Source organism: Oncorhynchus masou, chromosome 15, assembly GCF_036934945.1.
Source record: "Oncorhynchus masou masou isolate Uvic2021 chromosome 15, UVic_Omas_1.1, whole genome shotgun sequence".
In the NCBI taxonomy this organism is placed as follows: Eukaryota; Metazoa; Chordata; class Actinopteri; order Salmoniformes; family Salmonidae; genus Oncorhynchus; species Oncorhynchus masou.
The window spans coordinates 39,342,004-39,363,225 of NC_088226.1; the positions used below are offsets into that span (position 1 = coordinate 39,342,004).

The following is a 21,222-nucleotide window of genomic DNA, read 5'->3' on the forward strand; positions in this document are numbered from 1 at the left end:
AAATCTCTGGAACACGCACACATCTCTGTTGACGAGTCTACGATACGTAAAACACTAAACAAGAATGGTGTTCATGGGTGGACACTACGGAAGAAGCAACTGCTGTCCAAAAAAAACATTGCTACACGTCTGAAGTTTACAAAAGTGCACCTGAATGTTTCACAGTGTTACTGGCAAAATATTCTGTGGACAGATGATACTACAGTTGTTGATGAGAAGGAACACACAACACTATGGAGGGGAAAAAGGCACAGCACAGCACACCAACATCAAAACCTCATCCTAACTGTGAAGCATGGCGGAGGGAGCATCATGGTTTGGGGCTGCTTTACTGCCTCAGGGCCTGGACCGCTTGCTATCATCAACAGAAAAATTAATTCCAAAGTTTATCAAGACAGCCTTACATATTCCTGCAAATATCTGTCCGCCAATTGAAGCTCAACAGAAGTTGTGTGATGCAACAGGACAACGTCCCAAAACACAGAAGTTAATCAACAACCGAATGATTCCAACAGAAGAAAATACGCCCTCTGGAGTGTCCCAGTCAGATTTCTGTCCTCAACCCAATTGAGATGCTGTGGCATGACCTCGAGAGCAGTTCACACCAGACATCCTAAGAATATTGCTGAACTGAAAGTTTTGTAAAGAGGAATGGTCCAAAATTCCTCCTGACCATTGTGCAGGTCTGGTCCAAAACTACAGAAAACATTTGGTTGAGGCTATTGCTGCCAAAGGAGGGTCAACCAGTTATTGATTCCAAGGGTTCACATACTTTTCCCACCCTGCACTGTGAATGTTTACATGGTGTGTTCAATAAATACATGAAAACGTATAATTGTTTATTAGTTTTTGCAATCTGTCTATTGTTGTGACCTAGATGAAGATTGGATCAAATTTATGCAGAAATTCAGGTATTTCCAAAGGGTTCACATGCTTTCTCTTGCCACTGTATGCGTTTCAGCATGTTCGATGGGATCAGTTTTAAACAATACGTTATTTTGAGATGCAAGATCACTGATTCAAATCAGTCAATCAGTCAATATAGTCTATCTCAAACACACACTTTCTGTCTCTTAGGTCACATGAGGGACCCCAACAACCAGGTGCAGGTGGTGAAGAACCTTCGCATCAGTGTCAACAACGTGGTGACACGCCCTTCTGTCCCTTCCTCTGGCGTCCCTGGCCATGCCCACCGACGGCTGCTCAGCGAGGTGGTGTTGACATGCCAACCGGCTGAGGGTGGTGTTGCCAATGTCATTACTGCTGGCGACTATGATCTCAATATTAGTGGTGAGTATATCGAGAAGCGGGTACGAGGGTGGGTTTAGAAGCAGGAGAGAGGGCAAGAGATGGACTGAGCAACATGGAATGGCAAAAAAAGAGGTGATGAGAGAGTGAAAGGGAGAGAAGACATGGGGTACATTCGATTAGTTGCAGTGGTTTCAGAAAGTATTCACGGCCCTTGACTTTTTCCACTTTTTGTTATAAATTGGGATTTAATTGCCTTTTTTTTTGGTCAACGATCTACACAAAATACTCAAATGTCAAGGTGGAAGAAAAATTATAACATTTGTAAAAAATAAAATCTTCGTTACATAACTATTCAACACCCCTGAGCATGTTAGAATCACCTTTGGCAATGATAACAACCAAGTCTTTCTGGGTCTCTTAAGAGCTTTTCACACCTGGATTGTGCAACATTTGCCTATTTATTATTTTCTAAATTCATCAAGCTCTGTCAAATTGGTTGTTGATCATTGCTGGACAATCATTTTCAGGTTTTGTCATAGATTTTCAAGTAGATTCAAGTCAACTGTAACTCGGAAACTAAGGAACACTCACGGTCTTCTTGGTCAGCAACTCCAGTGTAAATTTGGCCTTGTGTTTTAGGTTATTGTCCTGCTGAAAAGTGAATTCATCTCAGTTTCTGCTGGAAAGCAGACTGAACCCGGTTTTCATCTAGAATATATGCATGTGCTCAGCTTATTCCGTCTTTTATTTTTTTTATCCTGAAAAACGACCTAGTCCTTAACGATTACAAGCATACCTGTAACATGATGCAGCCACCACTATGCTTGAAAATATGGAGAGTGGTACTCTGTATTATGTTGTATTGGATTTGCCCCAAACATAACACTTTGTATTCGGGTACAGGCTTCCTCCGTTTCACTGTCAATCAGGTTAGTGTTGTGGAGTAACTACAATGTTGTTGATCCATCCTCAGTTTTCTCCTTTCACATCCATTAAACTCTGTAAATGTTTTAAAGTTACTATTGCCCTCATGGTGAAATCCCTGAGTGGTTGTTTTCCTTCCGCTCCAGCAACTGAGTTAGGAAGGACGCCTGAATCTTTGTCGTGACTGGATATATATATATATATATATATAATATATATATTTTTTTTTTTTTTTTTTTTAAATAAATAAATTTGGGGGTGGATCAGCTTTAATATTGTGGACAGAAGGTTGCTTCTGTCAATGTAATTGTTTGCATTTCCAATCCCCCGTATGAAATGCTTACTTATAAGCCCTTAACCAGCAGTGCAGTTCAAGAAGAGTTAAGAAAATATTTACCAAGTAGACTGAAATATAAAAAGTAACACTAAGAATAACAACGAGGTTCTATACAGGGGGCAGCGGTACAGAGTCAGTGTGCGAGGGTACAGGTTAGTTGAGGTAATTTGTACATGTAGGTGGGGGTGAAGTGACTATGCATAGATGATAAACAGAGAGTAGCAGCATTGTACAAAAGGGGTGGGAGTCAATGTAAGTTGTCCGGTGGCGGTTTTATAAATTGTTCAGCAGTTTTATGGCTTGGGGGGTAGAAGCTGTTGAGGAGCCTCTTGGTCCTAGACCTAGCGCTCTGGTACCACTTGCTGTGTGGTAGCAGAGAACAATGTATAACTTGTGACTGGAGTCTCTGCCTTTTTTATGGGCTTTCCTCTGACACTGCCTATTTTATATAGGTCCTGGATGGCAGGAAGCTGGGCCCCAGTGATATATCCGGCCGTTCGCACTACCCTCTGTAGTGCCTTATGGTCAGATGCCGAGCAGCTGCCATACCAGGCTGTGATGTAACCGGTCACGATGCTCTCGATGGTGCAGCTGTAGAAACTTTTGTGGATCTGAGGACCCATGCCAAATATTTTCAGGCTCCTGAGGGGGAAAAGGTTTTGTCGTGCCCTCTTCATGACTGTCCTGGTATGTTTGGACTAGAGGTTGACCGATTTATGATTTTTCAATACAGATACCGATTTATTGGAGGACCAAAAAAGCCGATACCGATTAATCGGCCAATTTAATAAAATAAGAAATGTATTTGTAATAATGACAATTACAACAATACTGAATTAACACTTATTTTAATATAATACATCAATAAAATCAATTTAGCCTCAAGTAGATAATGAAACGTGTTCAATTTGGTTTAAATAATGCAAAAACAAAGTGTTGGAGAAGAAAGTAAAAGTGCAATATGTGCTATGTAAGAATGCTAACGTTTCAGTTCCTTGCTCAGAACATGAGAACATATGAAAGCTGGTGGTTCCTTTTAACATGAGTCTTCAATATTCCCAGGAAAGACGTTTTAGGTTGTAGTTATTATAGGACTATTTCCCTCTATACCATTTGTATTTCATTAACCTTTGACTATTGGATGTTCTTATAGGCACTTTAGTATTGCCAGTGTAACAGTATAGCTTCCGTCCCTCTCCTCGCTCCTCCCTGGGCTCGAACCAGCAACACAACGACAACAGCCACCACATCAAAGCGTTACCCATGCAGAGCAAGGGAAACAGCCACCCCACAAGGCTCAGAGAGAGTGACTTTTGAAATGCTATTAGTGCGTGCTAACTAGCCAGCCATTTCACTTCGGTCACACCAGCTTCATCTCGGGAGTTGATAGGTTTGAAGTCATAAACAGCGCAATGCTTGATGCACAACGAAGAGCTGCTTGCAAAATGCACGAAAGTGCTGTTTGAATTAATGTTTATGCGCCTGCTTCTGCCTACCACCGCTCAGTCAGATATGTAGATACTTGTATGCTTGTATGCTCAGTCAGATTATATGCAACACAGGAAAAGTTAGATAATATCTAGTAATATCATCAACCATGTGTAGTTAACTAGCGATTATGATTGTTTTTTATAAGTTAAGTTTAATGCTAGCAACTTACCTTGGCTTACTGCATTTGCGTAACAGGAGTGCAACGAGAGAGAGCGAGGCAGGTCGTTATTGCGTTGGACTAGTTAACTGTAAGGTTGCAGGGATGGATCCCCCGAGCTGACAAGGTGAAAATCTGTCTTTCTGCCCCTGAACGAGGCAGTTAACCCCCTAGGCCGTCATTGTTCTTAACTGCCTTGCCTAGTCAAATAAAGATTAAATAAAGTTGTAAAAAAATAAATATATATATATATAATACAATTGGCAAATCGCCGCTCTAATTAATCGCCCATTCCAATTAATTGGTCGACCTCTAGTTTGGACCATGATAGTTTGTTGGTGGACACCAAGGAACTTGAAACTCTCGACCCTCTCCACTACAGCCCAGGGTCATGTTCGGCCTGACTTTCCCTGTAGTCCGAGTGCAGCTCCTTCGTCTTGCTCACATTGAGGGAGAGGTTGTTGTCCTGGCACCACACTGCCAGTTCTGACCACCTCCCTGTGGGCCGTCTAATCGTTGTCGGATATCCGGCCTACCACAGTTGTCGTCAGCAATCTTAATGATGATGTTGGAGTTGTTTGGCCACTCCGTCATGGGTGAACAGGGAATACAGGAGGACACGAGGGGCCCCAGTGTTAAGGATCAGCGTGGCAGACACGTTGCCTACTCTTTTCACCTGGGGGCGGGCCCGTCAGGAAGTCCTGGATCCAGTTGCAGAGGGAGGTGTTTAGTCCCAGGTTCCTTAGCTTAGTGATGAGCTTTGTGGACACTGGTGTTGAACGCTGAGCTGTAGTCAATAAACAGCATTCTCACATAGGTGGATACAACTGAAATTACAACCAACTTTATAAGGCTTGTTTAAAAATGTATATATTTTGGAGATTTTGTTTTCAAATAACTGAAAGTGAGTGGTTGTAATCTGAATAAAGGGAGAAAGGCCATTCTTGAACATGGGGCGAGACATTACTAATTTACTTGGATTTAAGTATAACTTTTGTATAACTGATGCCTTTTGTGAGGTCTAATGAATTAATATTTAATAATTTCAGTCCCCCGAATTATATAAATAGACCCTTTAAATGTTTTTCTGGCTTGCCATTCCATGTCAAATTGAATATGTTTTTGCTCATATAATTTAAAAAGCTGGTTTGCTCGGTGTAGGCAAAACCATAAGCAAATAGGTAAACTGTGATATGACTAAAGACTTAGTCAGGGTGATTTTTCCACAAATAGACAGGTATTTTCAATTTCCGTGGTAGCAAGATCTTAAATAATTTGGTTGACTTTCTAAAAAAAAAATGTATTGGTGAGATTTCTTTCGGGATATGAGTATGTCCACATCCCCGTCAGACCATTTTATTGGTAAACTAGTTGCATTTTTTTGTGATTCAATATATAATATATTACACAAAGATGGGAGAAAAAAGACACAGACTCTGTCCATAGGACAACAATCAGTCGTATATTGCACAAATCTGGCCTTTATGGATTTGTAAGTCGCTCTGGATAAGAGCGTCTGCTAAATGACTTAAATGTAAATGTAAATGGAAGAGTGGCAAGAAGAAAGCCATTTCTTAAAGTTATCCATAAAAAGTGTCGTTTAAAGTTTGCCGCAAGCCACCTGGGAGACACACCAAACATGTGGAAGAAGGTGCTCTGGTCAGATGAAACCAAAATGGAACTTTTTGGCAACAATGCAAAACGCTATGTTTGGCGTAAAAGCAACACAGCTCATCACCCTGAACACTCCATACCCACTGTCAAACATGGTGGTGGCAGCATCATGGTTTGGGCCTGCTTTTCTTCAGCAGGGACAGGGAAGATGGTTAAAAGTGATGGGAAGATGCATGGAGACAAATACAGGACCGTTCTGGAAGAACCTGATGGGGTCTGCAAAAGACCTTAGACTGGGATGGAGATTTGTCTTCCAACAAGACAATGATCCAAAACATAAAGCAAAATCTACAATGGAATGGTTCAAAAATAAACATATCCAGGTGTTAGAATGGCCAAGTCAAAGTCCAGACCTGAAAACTGCTGTTCACAAATGCTCTCCATCCAACCTCACTGAGCTCGAGCTGTTTTGCAAGGAGGAATGGGAAAAAATTTCAGTCTCTCGATGTGCAAAACTGATAGACATACCCCAAGCAATCGGGGCAAAAGGTGGAGCTACAAAGTATTAACTTAAGGGGGCTGAATAATTTTGCACGCCCAATTTTTCAGTTTTTGATTTGTTAAAAAAGTTTGAAATATCCAATAAATGTCGTTCCACTTCATGATTGTGTCCCACTTGTTGTTGATTCTTCACAAAAAATACAGTTTTATATCTATGTTTGAATCCTGAAATGTGGCAAAAGGTCGCAAAGTTCAAGGGGGCCGAATACTTTCGCAAGGCACTGTACATCACCCCCCCGTGCCTTCATTATATTTTGTCAAGCATGACTGGCGTTCAGCTATATTTGAGTGATTTAAGGCTGATTGAAGTTTGGCTACATTCTCTGGCACCTCCGTTATGTCAGCATCTTTTTCGACATGAGGCTGTAGCTAATTTGCATGTCACCTACACTTTGACATGTAGACGATTTTATTTATGTAGGCCTACATGGAAGATTTACTTGAATATTATTCAAATATTGACCTCTGCTCCAATTCTTATTGGAGTATTGGTTTGATATATTTTTTAAATATATTTTTTCTTATCCCGGGCAAAAGGAGAGGTGTTAACTTCTTATGGGCAGGTGGGATGGTAGCGTCCCTCCTGCCCAACATCCGGTGAAATTGCAGAGAGCGAAATTCAAAAATACAAAATGCAAATATTTTACATTCTTGAAAATGAGTTATAGATCAAAATAAAGCTCAACTTCTTGTTAATCCTGCCGCTGTGTCAGATTTCAAAAAGGCTTTACGGCGAAAGCAAACCATGCGATTATTTGAGGACAGGGCCCTGTATACAAACACATGAAAATCATATTTCAATCAGGCAGGTGCGCCACAAAAGTCAGCGCTATAATTCATGCCTTTGAAGATCTTCTGTTGGCACTCCAATGTCCCATACACATCACAAATTGACATTTTTATTTGGCACGTTTCATTCAGAAATACACCAGTTTCAACTCGCCCAACATGCCTAAAAAGTATCTAATAAGTTACCTGTAAACTTGGTCCAAACATTTCAAACAACGTTCCTAATCGAACCTCAGGTTCCCTAAAACGTAAATAATGGATAAAATTAAAGACTGAATAAACTGTTTCTAATCCCGGATGAAAACAACGAAGCGCGCTCCAGTTCATGCGAATCAAAACAGTATAGTCCACCAGTTGTGACACTTACAATGAATAGGACTACTTCTTAAAACATCAAACAATTTCTTAAGACTGTTGACATCTTGTGGTGGCCATAGGAACTGCAACCAGGTTCCTAATAAGGGTATCCCATAGAAAACAATTAGAAAATCCTATGACCTCCATTTCCCCCCGAGTGGTTTGTCCTCAGAGTTTCGCCTGCCATATTAGTTCTGTAATACTCACAGACATTATTTTAACAGTTTTAGAAACTTTAGAGTTTTCTATTCTATATGCATATCCTAGCTTCTGGGCCTGAGTAGTAGGCAGTTTACTTTGGGCACGCTTTTCATCCGGAGATGAAAATACTGTCCCCTATCCAAGAGAGGTTAATGTTGAGCCCTGAGCTTGTGTGTTCTATGCAAGGCAAGTATTCCTCTCGAGGCGCATTCAAGTTATGTGTGCCATAGGGAGGGAAACATGCATTCATGCTCATGCGTTCCCTTTTTTGTTTTAGTTTTTACCCCTTTTTCTTCACAATTTCTTGGTATCCAGTTGGTAGTTAGTCTTGTCTTATCGCTGAAATTCCCTTACGGACTCGGGAGAGGTGATGGTCGAGAGTGGTGCGTCCTCCGAAACACAACCCAACCAAGCAGCACTGCTTCTTGACACAATGCCCTCTTAACCCGGAAGCCAGCCACACCAATGTGTCGGATGAAACACTGTGCACCTGGCGACCGTGTCAGCGTGCACGGCACCCGGCCCGCCACAGGAGTCGCTAGTGTGAGATGGGACAGGGACATACCTGCCGGCCAAACCCTCCCCTAACCCGCACGACGCTGGGCAAATTGTGCGCCGCCCCATGGGTCTCCCGGTCGCGGCCGGCTGTAACAGAGCCTGGACTCGAACCCAGAATCTCTAGTGGCACAGCTAGCACTGCAATGCAGCGGGAAGCCCTTGTAAACGTGCATTGACCGCTTGTCAGAATGCATAACAATTCTTGCAATCATGGGGAAAACAGCATTTTTATGGCCTTTATTAAAAAAAATCATAAATAATTTTTCTGTAAAATGTGTATTTAGACTCCGTATAGGCCTTAAAATAATTTTGTTTTGCATTATTTAAACTCTACTCTACAGCCGGTAGAGTTTCCCAAAATATGCACCTGATGCCAGCCATTTCATGTGACGGACATGAACATCTCCATTAGAAACTTAGAGGGAAAATTTTAATATGTAACAACTGGGATGGGTTGTTAATGTGACTAGGATTGTGCCTTTGGCTTCTGGACAACCAAAGAAAGTTGATATGAAAACCAGTAGTACAGAAATGCTGGGAAATGTTTATTTTTATTAGCTTCGCTGTTCGCTGCTTCGTGCTGCTCCACTCTCTCCCACTGCTTCCTGCAGCCTCCGTCTGTGAGTTGCCTAGCAGCAAGTTTGCGCTCTGGCTTGCTCACTCTGAGTCGAGACAGGCATTAGTTGATGTAAGTAAGCTACTTTCTAGCTCTATAAACTCACTGTACTTTATTTTAGGCAAAATAATGATTCCAGTCCATCAAGACACTTCCTGTTTTATGACTGACACAATTTATTAAATTCTGACACCAATTTAATTCCGCAAAACTATGCAAATGAACCTATAGACTGATGAGCATGACCAGTCAAATTTATTTTCAGATGCTAACTGGAGTCGAGCATGGTTTCTGTCTCCCAAACTAGTGCGACAGTCAGGGAACCTCCATAGTTCAGTCAAAGTAAAATTGAGAAGTTGGGCTTGGGCAGCCACAAGCCATAGCTGACTCCATTGAGTTCACAGTACCACCAAAGCTGTTATATGTGGTACAACCTCAGTCCCTTCTAAATTCCTATCGTGTCAAATCAGCCTCAAGTCCATTATGTGTGATATGGCACTGTCGAACCTGATTAAACATCATTGAGCAAGCAAACGCTGAGACGAGGGCACAGAGGAGAGATGAGTGCCGCGAGCACACAGGTCAGTCAAGAGTGAAGAAATGGTCTCGAGAGAGCAGAGGATGTCCCGCGATCCAGCAGGCCAGACGTGAGAGCTTGCAAGTGTGATTTTGTGCAAGCAGAACCTCATTGCTACATATCACCTTTGGGTTTCAAAAAAAAATATCGATTGAATACCAATCTAGTGGGGGTGGGCTTAGAGGCGGGTGCGTGTCTAGAAACCTTCGATTGGTCACTTATACTGGAGTGATGGACAAACGAACATGCTTACCCTTGGCCAGTCCAGTGTTGTGTGATTGCATGACATCAAACAGATACATGTGCTTCAGAGTCAGCTGTTTAGCTTGCTAGCCAGCTTGAACAGTAAGCACAGAACGACTTGGAAACCGCTTCAACTTGAAACATGAGCACAGTTATTGGGAAATAATTACATAGCTATACTATACCTCGAGTTGAGTGGAATCTACTTGCTAAAGTTAGCCAGCAACGTTTGTTTGTAAGACAAAGCAGACTGTCTTTTCTAGCTAATGTTTTTTCTTCACTTTTCCAGGAAGTGTGTGGTGTGTGTTTGCTTGATATGAGGGCGTTAACACCAATGTATCAAATCATAGATGGAGAATGGACATAATGTGGCTGTGATCTAACGAGTTCACTCATCATACACTAGGTCCTGGCCATAATTAAACATAGCTAAATCTAAAGACTCCATTGTTGGGAATAACATGTGGGCAGGGTTGGGTAGGTTACCTTCTAAATGTAATCCGTTAGTTACCTGTCCAAAATTGTAATCGGTAACACAACTTTAGGATTACCCAAACTCGGTAACAATCTGATTATATTCAGTTACTTTTAGATTACTTTCCCCTTATGAGGCATTGGAAGAAGACAAAAATGAATGTCCCAATTGAACGACATCTATTGCAGGATAAATCAATGTTAAAGTTTACATGGCTGTCCATGTATAGATGTTAAGGCAAAGGGTGGCTACTTCGAAGAATCTCAAATATAAAATATGTTTTAATTTAACACTTTTTTGGTTACTACATGATTCCATATGTGTTCATAGTTTTGATGTCTTCACTATTATACTACAATGTAGAAAATAATAATAATAAAGAATAACCCTTCAATGAGTGGGTGTGAACTTTTGACAGGTACTTACATTTGAAGTCAAAGTTTACATACTCTTAGGTTGGAGTCTGTAAAACTTGTTTTTCAGCCACGCAACAAATTTCTTGTTAACAAACTATAGTTTTGGCAAGTCTGTTAGGACATCTACTTTGCGCATGACACAAGTAATTTTTACAACAATTATTTGCACAGATTATTTAACTTATAATTCACTATCACAATTCCAGTGGTTCAGAAGTTTACATACACTAAGTTGTCTGTGCCTTTAAACAGCTTGGAAAATTCAGTGCTTGGACAGCTTGGAAACCTTCAAACTCAGAGCCTCTTTGCTTGACATCATGAGAAAATCAAAATAAATCTGCCAAGACGTCAGGAACTAAAAATTGTGGTCCTCCACAAGTCTGGTTCATCCTTGGGAGAAACTTCCAAATGCCTGAAGGTACCACGTTCATCTATACAAACAATAGCACGCAAGTATAAACACCATGGGACCACACAGCTGTCATACCTGGGACGGCAGATAGCTTAGTGGCTAGAGCGCTGGACTTGTTGCAGAGCGCTGGAAGGTTGCAAGATCAAATCCCCGAGCTGACGAGGTAAAAATCTGTTGTTCTGCCCCTGAACAAGGTAGTTAACCCACTGTCCCTAGGCCGTCAGTTAAGAACAAATTCATATTTTCAACTGACTTGCGTAGTTGGATAAATAAAATACTGCTCAGGAAGGAGACGCATTCTGTCTCCTAGAGATGAACATACTTTGGTGCAAAACGTGCAAAGCAATCCCAGAACAGCAGCAAAGGACATTGTGAAAATGCTGGAGGAAACAGGTACAAAAATCTCTATATCCACAGTAAAACGAGTCCTATACCGACATAACCTGAAAGGCCGCTCAGCTAGGAAGAAGCAACTGCTCCAAAACCACCATAAAAAGAATCTAGACTACAGTTTGCAACTGCACATCTGGACAAAGATAGGACATTTTTCCAAAAAAGTACAATGTTCTGATGAAACAAAAATAGAACTGTTCAGCCATAATGACCATCGCTATGTTTGGAGGAAAAAGGGGGAGGCTTGCACACACCATCCCAACCGTGAAGCACGAGTGTGGCAGCATCATGTTGTGGGGGTTCTTTGCTGCAGGAGGGACTGGTGCAGTTCACAAAATAGATGGCTCCATGAGGAAGGAAAATTATGTGGATATATTGAAGCAACATCTCAAGACATCAGCTTGGTCGCAAATGGGTCTTCCAAATGGACGATGAACCCAAGCATACTTCCAAAGTTGTGGCAAAATGGCTTAAGGACAACAAAGTCAAGGTATTGGAGTGGCCATCACAAAGCCCGAACCTCAATCCCAATAGAAGATTTGTGGGCAGAACTTAAAAAGCGTGTGCGAGCAAGGAGGCCTACAAACCGGACAATTACACCAGCTCTGTAAGGAGGAATGGGCCAGAATTCACCCAACTTATTGTGGGAAGCTTGTGGAAGGCTACTCGAAACGTTCGACCGAAGGTAAACAATTTTAAAGGCAATGCTACCGAATCTTAATTGAGTGCATGTGAACTTCTGACCCACTGGGAATGTGATGAACGAAATTAAAGCCATTAAGAAGACATTGACAACTGCTGTTCACAAATGCTCTCCATCCAACCTCTCTGAGCTCGAGCTGTTTTGCAAGGAGGAATGGGAAAAAATTTCAGTCTCTCGATGTGCAAAACTGATAGAGACACCCCAAGCGACTTACAGCTGTAATCGCAGCAAAAGGTGGCGCTACAAAGTATTAACTTAAGGGGGATGAATAATTTTGTTAAAGTTTGAAATATCCAATAAATGTCGTTCCACTTCATGATTGTGTCTCACTTGTTGTTGATTCTTCACAAAAAAAATACAGTTTTATATCTATGTTTGAAGCCTGAAATGTGGCAAAAGGTCGCAAAGTTCAAGGGGGCCGAATACTTTCGCAAGGCACTATGTATATATCTATATACACGGATGGACAGACGGGAGAACAAGGATTTGATACACTTCCGATTTTTCAGGTTTTCCTATTACAAAGCATGTAGAGGTCAGTAATTTCTATCATAGGTACACTTCAACTGTGAGAGACGGAATCTAAAACAAAAATCCAGAAAATCACATTGTATGATTTTTAATTAATTAATTAGCATTTTATTGCATGACACAAGTATTTGATCACCTACTAACCAGTATGAATTCCGGCTCTCACAGACCTGTTGGTTTTGCTTTAAGAAGCCCTCCTCTTCTCCACTCATTACCTCTATTAATGCACCTGTATAAAAGACACCTGTCCACACACTCAATCAAACAGACTCCAACCTCTCCACAATGGCCAAGACCAGAGAGCTGTGTAAGGACATCAGGGATAAAATTGTAGACCTGCACAAGGCTGGGATGGGCTACAGGACAATAGGCAAGTAGCTTGGGGAGAAGGCAACAACTGTTGGCGCAATCATTAGAAAATGGAATACGTTCAAGATGACGGTCAATCACTCTCGTTCTGGGGCTCCATGCAAGATCTCACCACGTGGGGCATCAATGATCATGAGGAAGTTGAGGGATCAGCCCAGAACTACACGGCTGGACCACAGTCTCAAAGAAAACACACTATGCTGTCATGGATTAAAATCCTGCAGCGCACGCAAGGTCCCCCTGCTCAAGCCTGCGCATGTCCATCCACGTCTGAAGTTTGCCAATGACCATCTGTATGATACATGGGAGATGGAGGAATGGGAGATGGTCATGTGTTCTGATTAGACCAAAAAGCTCTATTTTGTCTCAACTCCACTCGCCGTGTTTGGAGGAGGAAGAAGGATGAGTACAACCCCAAGAACACCATCCCAACCGTGAAGCATGGAGGTGGAAACATCATTCTTTGGGGATGCTGTTCTGCAAAGGGGACAGGATGACTGCACTGTATTGAGGGGAGGATGGATGGGGCCATGTATCGCGAGATCTTGGCCAACAACCTCCTCTCCTCAATAAGAGCATTGATGATGGGTCGTGGCTGGGTCTTCCAGCATGACAACGACCCGAAACACATAGCCAGGGCAATTAAGGAGTGGCTCCGTAAGAAGCATCTCAAGGTCCTGGAGTGGCCTCGCCAGTCTCCAGACCTGAACCCAATAGAAAATCTTTGGAGGGAGCTGAAAGTCCATATTGCCCAGCGACAGCCCCGAAATCTGAAGGATCTGGAGCCTGTCTGTATGGAGGAGTGGGCCAAAATCCCTGCTGCAGTGTGTGCAAACCTGGTCAAGAACTACAGGAAACGTATGATCTCTGTAATTGCAAGCAAAGGTTTCTGTACCAAATATTAGGTTTTGCTTTTCTGATGTATCAAATACTTATGTCATGCAATAAAATGCAAATTAATTATTTAAAAATCACACAATGTGATTGTCTGGATTTCTGTCTTTCACAGTTGTCTTTCACAGTTGAAGTGTACCTATGATAAAAAATTAGACTTCTACATGCTTTGTAAGTAGGAAAACCTGCAAAATCGGCAGAGTATCAAATACTTGTTCTCCCCACTGTATAAAAACACAAACAAGTCAAAAAATCTATGTAGTGGATTTAGCAACCACATTCACTACAGATTGACCCTTTTTAAATCTTTCAAAACTGTGCCAGTTTCAGCATGTGTCCATTAGACTAATGGATTTAAAAGAAAATGTATCCGCAAAAGTTAGTTTGAGCAATAAGACCTTACTTTTATTCCCACGGGTGGGGTCCTCACTATGCAGCTGTTATGTGCTCATTTTCCACTGGCTGTCCACAGGTTTAAAAAACAATGATTGATAGGCATCTTAAACTTCTTGAATTCAACCATTTTTGGGTTCAAATTCACTTTTAGATTTGTTAACAGCCATCCGCAACAACCACAATCCGTAAGTCGCAAATAGCTAAATGAGAGAGCAGCATTGTGATTCACATCAATGCGCTATGTAGATATCCAATTATTGATATCTGTATCGCCGTAGACTACACACCACTGCTGTCATCCTTACCGCCAAGTGTTTATTAATGTTGGATTGTCTTTGGATCTTGACAGCAGTTGCACCATTGGACGATATACCTTGAACTGTAGCCTGTTCCTGCACCTTTCCTGCAATTGATCAGAAACATTTGGTATGTCGCCGCAATGGTCTCTGACTTGTGGTCAGACTCGCTCAGGTGGAACAAATGTAAACTTATGCCTTTTTTCAATTTTGATTTGAATGTCATTGAGAAAACAACAAGTGTCAAAGATTTTTTTCTAACAAAAATAATTTCTGAATTTAAGTATAGTTTTTCAAAAGTAAGATTATCTAATCTGACTACAATATTTTTCCTGTAACGTATTTGTTACTGTTTTTTTTGTAATCCCTTACATGTAAATCTCCCCAACCCTGCATGTCGGTACATAAATAATGGAATGATGGTCACATTGAGAGGAAGGGCTAGTTAAGAGTGCAGGAATTGAGAGAACGGTAGGATTTAATATTTAGGGTATTTATTAAGCCCAAGGGTGCGCACACAAAGCATGTTTATTTTTTATTTTTTATAATATGGAGACACGAAGGGGAGATCCTTCTACATTAACAGTACATAACCAGTTACAAATAATAGAATGTAAACTGAAATGAATGATTAAACAGCTAAACTCAGGTTAACATGTAATGATTGGCCACACATTCAAAGGAGGACTGAGGACAAGCACCGCCATTCATTCTCCAAACATTTCATTGAGGAAAACCGACTTTGTTTTATAGTAATTGTCTGATTTGGGAACTACCATTGTCTCTGAAATTAGTGTAAATTTATTTCAATTTGGCATTTTTTTTGTCGTATTGATTACAGGCAGTAATACAGAAGCCAATTTGAAGGTAGTCTCATCAGCTGATATCAGCAATCTAGAGCCATCTGTGGAAAGAGCACAAAGTAGATCAAAGATTTACTGAACAAAAATATAAACGAAACATGCGAAACAAAACTATTATAGTCTATTTAAATTAGACCCCAATCTGGGTTTGCGAATTATTGGGCAGGGGCGCAGACATGGGTGGGCCTGAAGGCATAGGCCCACACACTTGGGAGACTGGCCCACCCACTGGGGAGCAAGACCCAGCCAATCGGAATTAGTTATTCTCACAAAGTGCTTTGTTACAGACATAAATACTCCTCAATTTCATCAGCAGTCCGGGTGACTGGTCTCAGACGATCCCCGCGGGTGAAGAAGCCGGATGTGAAGGTCCTGGGCTGGCCTGGTTACACATGGTCTGCGGTTGTGAGGCTGGTTGGACGTACTGCCTAAATCTGTGGTACACAACTGCACATTTTAGTGGCCTTTTATTGTCCCCAGCACAAGGTGCACCTGTGTAATGATCATGTTGTTTAATCAGCTTCTTGATATACCACACCTGTCAGGTGGATGGATTATCTTGGCCAAAGAGAAATGCTCACTAACAGGGATGTATACAAATTTGTACACAAAATGAGATGAATAAGCTTTTTGTGCATATGGAACATTAATGGTTTTTATTTAAGCTTATGAAACATGTGACCAACACTTTACATGTTGCATTCATATTTTTGTTCTGTGTGTGTGTGTCTATATATATAAACAAAAATCCCTCTCGACCCCGCTGTCTGTGCGCTCGCGAGACCCATCCTCTGCTTGCTGGACCACATTCTGTGCTCTCGGTCTGTGCACTGGTGGCACTCGTTTTCTGCTGGCAGGAGCCCGCTCTCCACTCAGTGTTTGCTTGCTCAATGATGGACTTTAGAGGCTGATTTGACACCATAAGTTCCTGGGCGAAGACTGATATGAGAAGAATGAACTCTGGTCACAGGTTTAGTAATAGTAAAACTAAGACAGAACAGAGGCCTGGAATCATGAGCTGTAGGAATGTAGTGTTGGTTTATGAGGAGGAATGAGAAGTCCTGTAGTTCCGCACACTGTCCTGTAGAGGACAACAAACACTAAGGAGAGAACATGGGGGAGTGGGATGACGAGTTATTTAGTACATCTTTTTGTTTGTTGACAATAACAGCAAGTGTGTGTGTGTGTATATATTTACCTTTATTTAACTAGGCAAGTCAGTTCAGAACAAAATCTTATTATCAATGATGGCCTAGGAACAGTAGGTTAACTGCCTTGTTCAGGGGCAGAACGACAGATATTTGCCTTGTGAGCTCGGGTATTCCATTTTGCAACTTTTCGGTTACTAGTCCAATGCTCTAACCACTAGGCTACTTGCTGCCCCAAGTATAATGCGGCATGGGAGGTGATTTCCATGTTGATTTATTTTGTTAATTTCCTCATTGCTGACCTTCTTCCCTCATTTTATTTTCTCTTTTACTCACCTGGATGACCCTTGGGTAAGAGCCTTCCTACAATCTCTGCCCTCTAACCTATGACTTTACAGGTCACACCTTTTGACAATGGAATATAAATATCCATAAAAGCTTTTATTTATCTGAAATTCAGCTCTGTGAAATGCTCTTTGCAGGACATTCTTTCTCACTGGATCTGATATGAATGTAGCCTAGAGAAATAATATATTTTGTGTTAAATTTCGGGAATGTATAAAAAAAAAAAAACATTCCGGTTCCATTTGTCAAAGAATGAGCTTTGGGCAATGTTGTTGCAACGTTGTTGTGGTGACGTTACCACATAGCGTGTCCTTCTTATGGTCCACTTCCTCAAACCTCTCCAATCCCCTCTATTGCTCCCATACTATTAGTGGACCTTGCTTGGGTCAAACAGCCTCCTCTAACCCTAACCTAAAGTTAAGTCAATCCATCCATGGCCCTCCTATGTCTCCCTTTGACCTATGAATGGAGCAAACACATTACATGTTCTGTCGTCAATGTTTTGTTGAATGCTAAACTGAAAGCTAAGCTTGTGATTTGGGCTAACCTTTTCTCCACGCTATCTATAGGGGCCCCTTCGTAGGTTTAAAGTGTGAGCCATGGTGGTAAGATTGACCCTAGTCTCAGTCTCCTATAATGCTGCTCTTCCCTGGTTTTACCGACATTGGTCATAACTACAATCTACTATGTGAGATATACACTATCTATGATGTTGGTACTGTAGATCTATGAGTGGTGAACATCAGTGGGTGCTCCTGTACAGGTAATGGGATGTTGCTAACGCTAGTCCCTGACTCTCTCCCCCTGTCAGATCGCTCTCTTAAAGCTAGCGTCCCCTGGTACAGTGACTGGAGGGACACACTAACGGAACTCAGCACCTCCAAGCACTACACAGGTACCTGTACTCTCACCTCACCTCACCTGGCCCACAGGTGTATGGGGGGAGGGCCCTCCCTCTTCTCTCCGTTTACAGCTATCCCTCCCTCCCTCCTAACTGTGTAGCAGACTGTCCTTTTCTCCTCTCTAGTCTCTCCGTAGCAGACCTGTGTAGTGAACTCTACCATCTCTCCTTATTCTCTCTGCTCTCTCACAAGGTAGTAGCTTCAGATGTCTATATCAGGGATGTGATTTTTTAAAATTATTTTTCTTCTTCTGATCAATCAGCAATTCCTGCCTGCCTTACATTTTCTTCAATGTATAAGCAAAAATCAAACATTTCCTGATTTTACTACGTTGCTCTGATCAAATCCCTGCATATGTTTGTGTACTTTTCCATATAAGTATGTGTACTCTATACTGGTTGTCTCAGAAATGGTCTTGTTATGCGGGTTCAGGAAGTTCGAGCTCATTAGAGCTCATTTTGATGATATCTTGGTAATGGGACTATCTTTCCCTGCATCCAACACCAAAAGGAAGAACATTGGACACATAAAATAGTCTCTTCATATACACTGTTCAAAAAAATAAAGGGAACACTAAAATAACACATCCTAGATCTGAATGAATGAAATATTCTTATGAAATACTTTTTTCTTTACATAATTGTTGTGATTTTTGTCAGCACATTCCACTATCAATGGGAATCAAATTTATCAACCCATGGAGGTCTGGATTTGGAGTCACACTCAAAATTAAAGTGGAAAACTACACTACAGGCTGATCCAACTTGGATGTAATGTCCTTAAAACAAGTCAAAATGAGGCTCAGTAGTGTGTGTGTGTGGCCTCCACGTGCCTGTATGACCTCCCTACAACGCCTGGGCATGCTCCTGATGAGGTGGCGGATGGTCTCCTGAGGGATCTCCTCCCAGACCTGGACTAAAGAATCCGCCTGGACAGTCTGTGGTGCAACGTGGCGTTGGTGGATGGAGCGAGACATGATGTGCTCAATTGGATTCAGGTCTGGGAAACGGGCGGGCCAGTCAATAGCATCAATACCTTCCTCTTGCAGGAACTGCTGACACACTCCAGCCACATGAGGTCTAGCATTGTCTTGCATTAGGAGGAACCCAGGGCCAACCGCACCAGCATAAGCTCTCACAATGGGTCTGAGGATCTCATCTCGGTACCTAATGGCAGTCAGGCTACCTCTGGCGAGCACATGGAGGGCTGTGCGGACAAAGAAATGCCACCCCACACCATGACTGACCCACCGCCAAACCGGTCATGCTGGAGGATGTTGCAGGCAGCAGAACGTTCTCCACGGCGTCTCCAGACTCTGTCACGTCTGTCACGTGCTTGGTGTGAACCTGCTTTCATCTGTGAAGAGCACAGGGCGCCAGTGGCACAGGGCACCAGTGGCGTTCTCTGGCAAATGCCAAACGTCCTGCACGGTGTTGGACTGTAAGCACAACCCCCACCTGTGGACGTCGGGCCCTCATACCACCCTCATGGAGTCTATTTCTGACCGTTTGAGCAGACACATGCACATTTGTGGCCTGCTGGAGGTCATTTTGCAGGGCTCTGGCAGTGTTCCTCCTTGCACAAAGGCGGAGGTAGCGGTCCTGCTACTGGGTTGTTGCCCTCCTACGGCCTACTACACGTCTCCTGATGTACTGGCCTGTCTCCTGGTAGCGCCTCCATGCTCTGGACACTACACTGACAGACACAGCAAACCTTCTTGCCGCATCTCGCATTGATGTGCCATCCTGGAAGAGCTGCACTACCTGAGCCACTTGCGTGGGTTGTAGACTCCGTCTCATGCTACCACTAGAGTGAAAGCACCGCCAGCATTCAAAAGTGACCAAAACATCAGCCAGGAAGCATAGGAACTGAGAAGTGGTCTGTGGTCACCACCTGCAGAACCACTCCTTTATTGGGGGTGTCTTGCTAATTGCCTATAATTTCCACCTGTTGTCTATTCCATTTGCACAACAGCATGTGAAATTTATTGCCAATCAGTGTTGCTTCCAAAGTGGACAGTTTGATTTCACAGAAGTGTGATTGACTTGGAGTTACATTGTGTTGTTTAAGTGTTCCCTTTATTTTTTGAGTAGTGTATAAAGGACGGGTGTAAAGTGGGATGATTTAGTCAGTGTTCTTCTGTCTCCCATTTATATATAATTGGCCTTGGCCTATATCTAAATCCCAGGATATTAGATAGGGTGTCTTGGAAGATATCCGCATTCCAGAGTCCTGAGACTTGAGGGGCCAGTGGAAATGGAAACTATGCGTTCTATCTTAGGCTGTTTGAAGTCAGGGTGGGGTATTGTTTATGTCCTGAACACTTCCTGTACTCTCACTTCTGTGGTCTCAGTCAATTACATTTTATTTATACAGGTCCTAAAGTGCCTTACAGTCATACATACGCCCCCTAATTGGCTATGGCCTATTGCTTTCTGAGCCGCATCTCTGGGCACTCAGACTTTCCCCCGGCATTAACTCTCACTCCAAGTTAAAGGGGTTTCTCTCAAACAGTGAATTAAAAATTGATAACGGGGAATTGGAATTGATTCAAAACAGAAAGCTTTAAACTGAGATGAATCTTGACTGCCGTGTGCTACTCAGTTCCTGAGATCACTCACTGAACTAACTGAAGTGAGTTCTCTGTTGCTCACTCCTGACTCACTCACGCAAGGTTTCCCTTGTAGTCCGTGGCTTTATTTTGGAACAAACAGACCTGGGTTCAAATACTATTTGAAGTCATTTCAAATACTTTGTTGCCTGGAGTGCCAGGTAGGCAGTGTTTGCACTTTTGGGACTTTTCTATTGGTTCTGTTCTGCCAGGCAAGCTCAATCAAGCACAGGTTAAGTATTGGAAATTATTTCAAATAGTCGGTCTGTAAGTAGCATAGAACTCCTGATCTGTGTGGTTTTCTCTCAATCGGTAGGTTACTAACTGGTGGTCCTCTTGATGGAAGACACATAGCATGCCTGTTTGTACACAAGCATAGCACAAGTGTTAAAAAACACAGACAATTTGTTTGATGAAATCCAATGTTGGTGTATTTGGTCGCTCTGGGTACACTTGTCACCAAATTTGTGGATAATGACACTAATATTGTTTTGACTTGATGTCTTCTTTTGTCTTTACATTTTTCAAAGGCCGAGCACTGGTTGCTTTATAGATTTTTTTGAATGATTTCCCTGCCAAGAAATGACCACTGTAAATGTATTACCGCCTAATCATCTGTAAAATGGACCAGAGGGTCACATGTTGATCCTCATAATGCTGTTGTGCCTGTGTCCAAACACACAGCCTGCTGTCTTTGTGTTGTGATGAATGTGGAAAGAGGGAGTACTAGTCTGATGTGTCACGAAGGAGCTGTTCAGAGAACTCACACCAGAGATGGCAGAATTACCTGGG

At 42.2% G+C, this 21,222-nt stretch overlaps 1 protein-coding gene across 1 annotated transcript in view; it reads left to right on the forward strand.

The window, feature by feature from the left end:
• The window catches only part of LOC135556236 (trafficking protein particle complex subunit 8-like), a 71,172-nt gene that overhangs the window by 6,364 nt on the left and 43,586 nt on the right, over positions 1-21,222 (forward strand). The window contains 1 exon segment of the mRNA XM_064989256.1: positions 1,078-1,290. Within this exon segment, the coding sequence (XP_064845328.1) occupies positions 1,078-1,290 (213 nt within the window).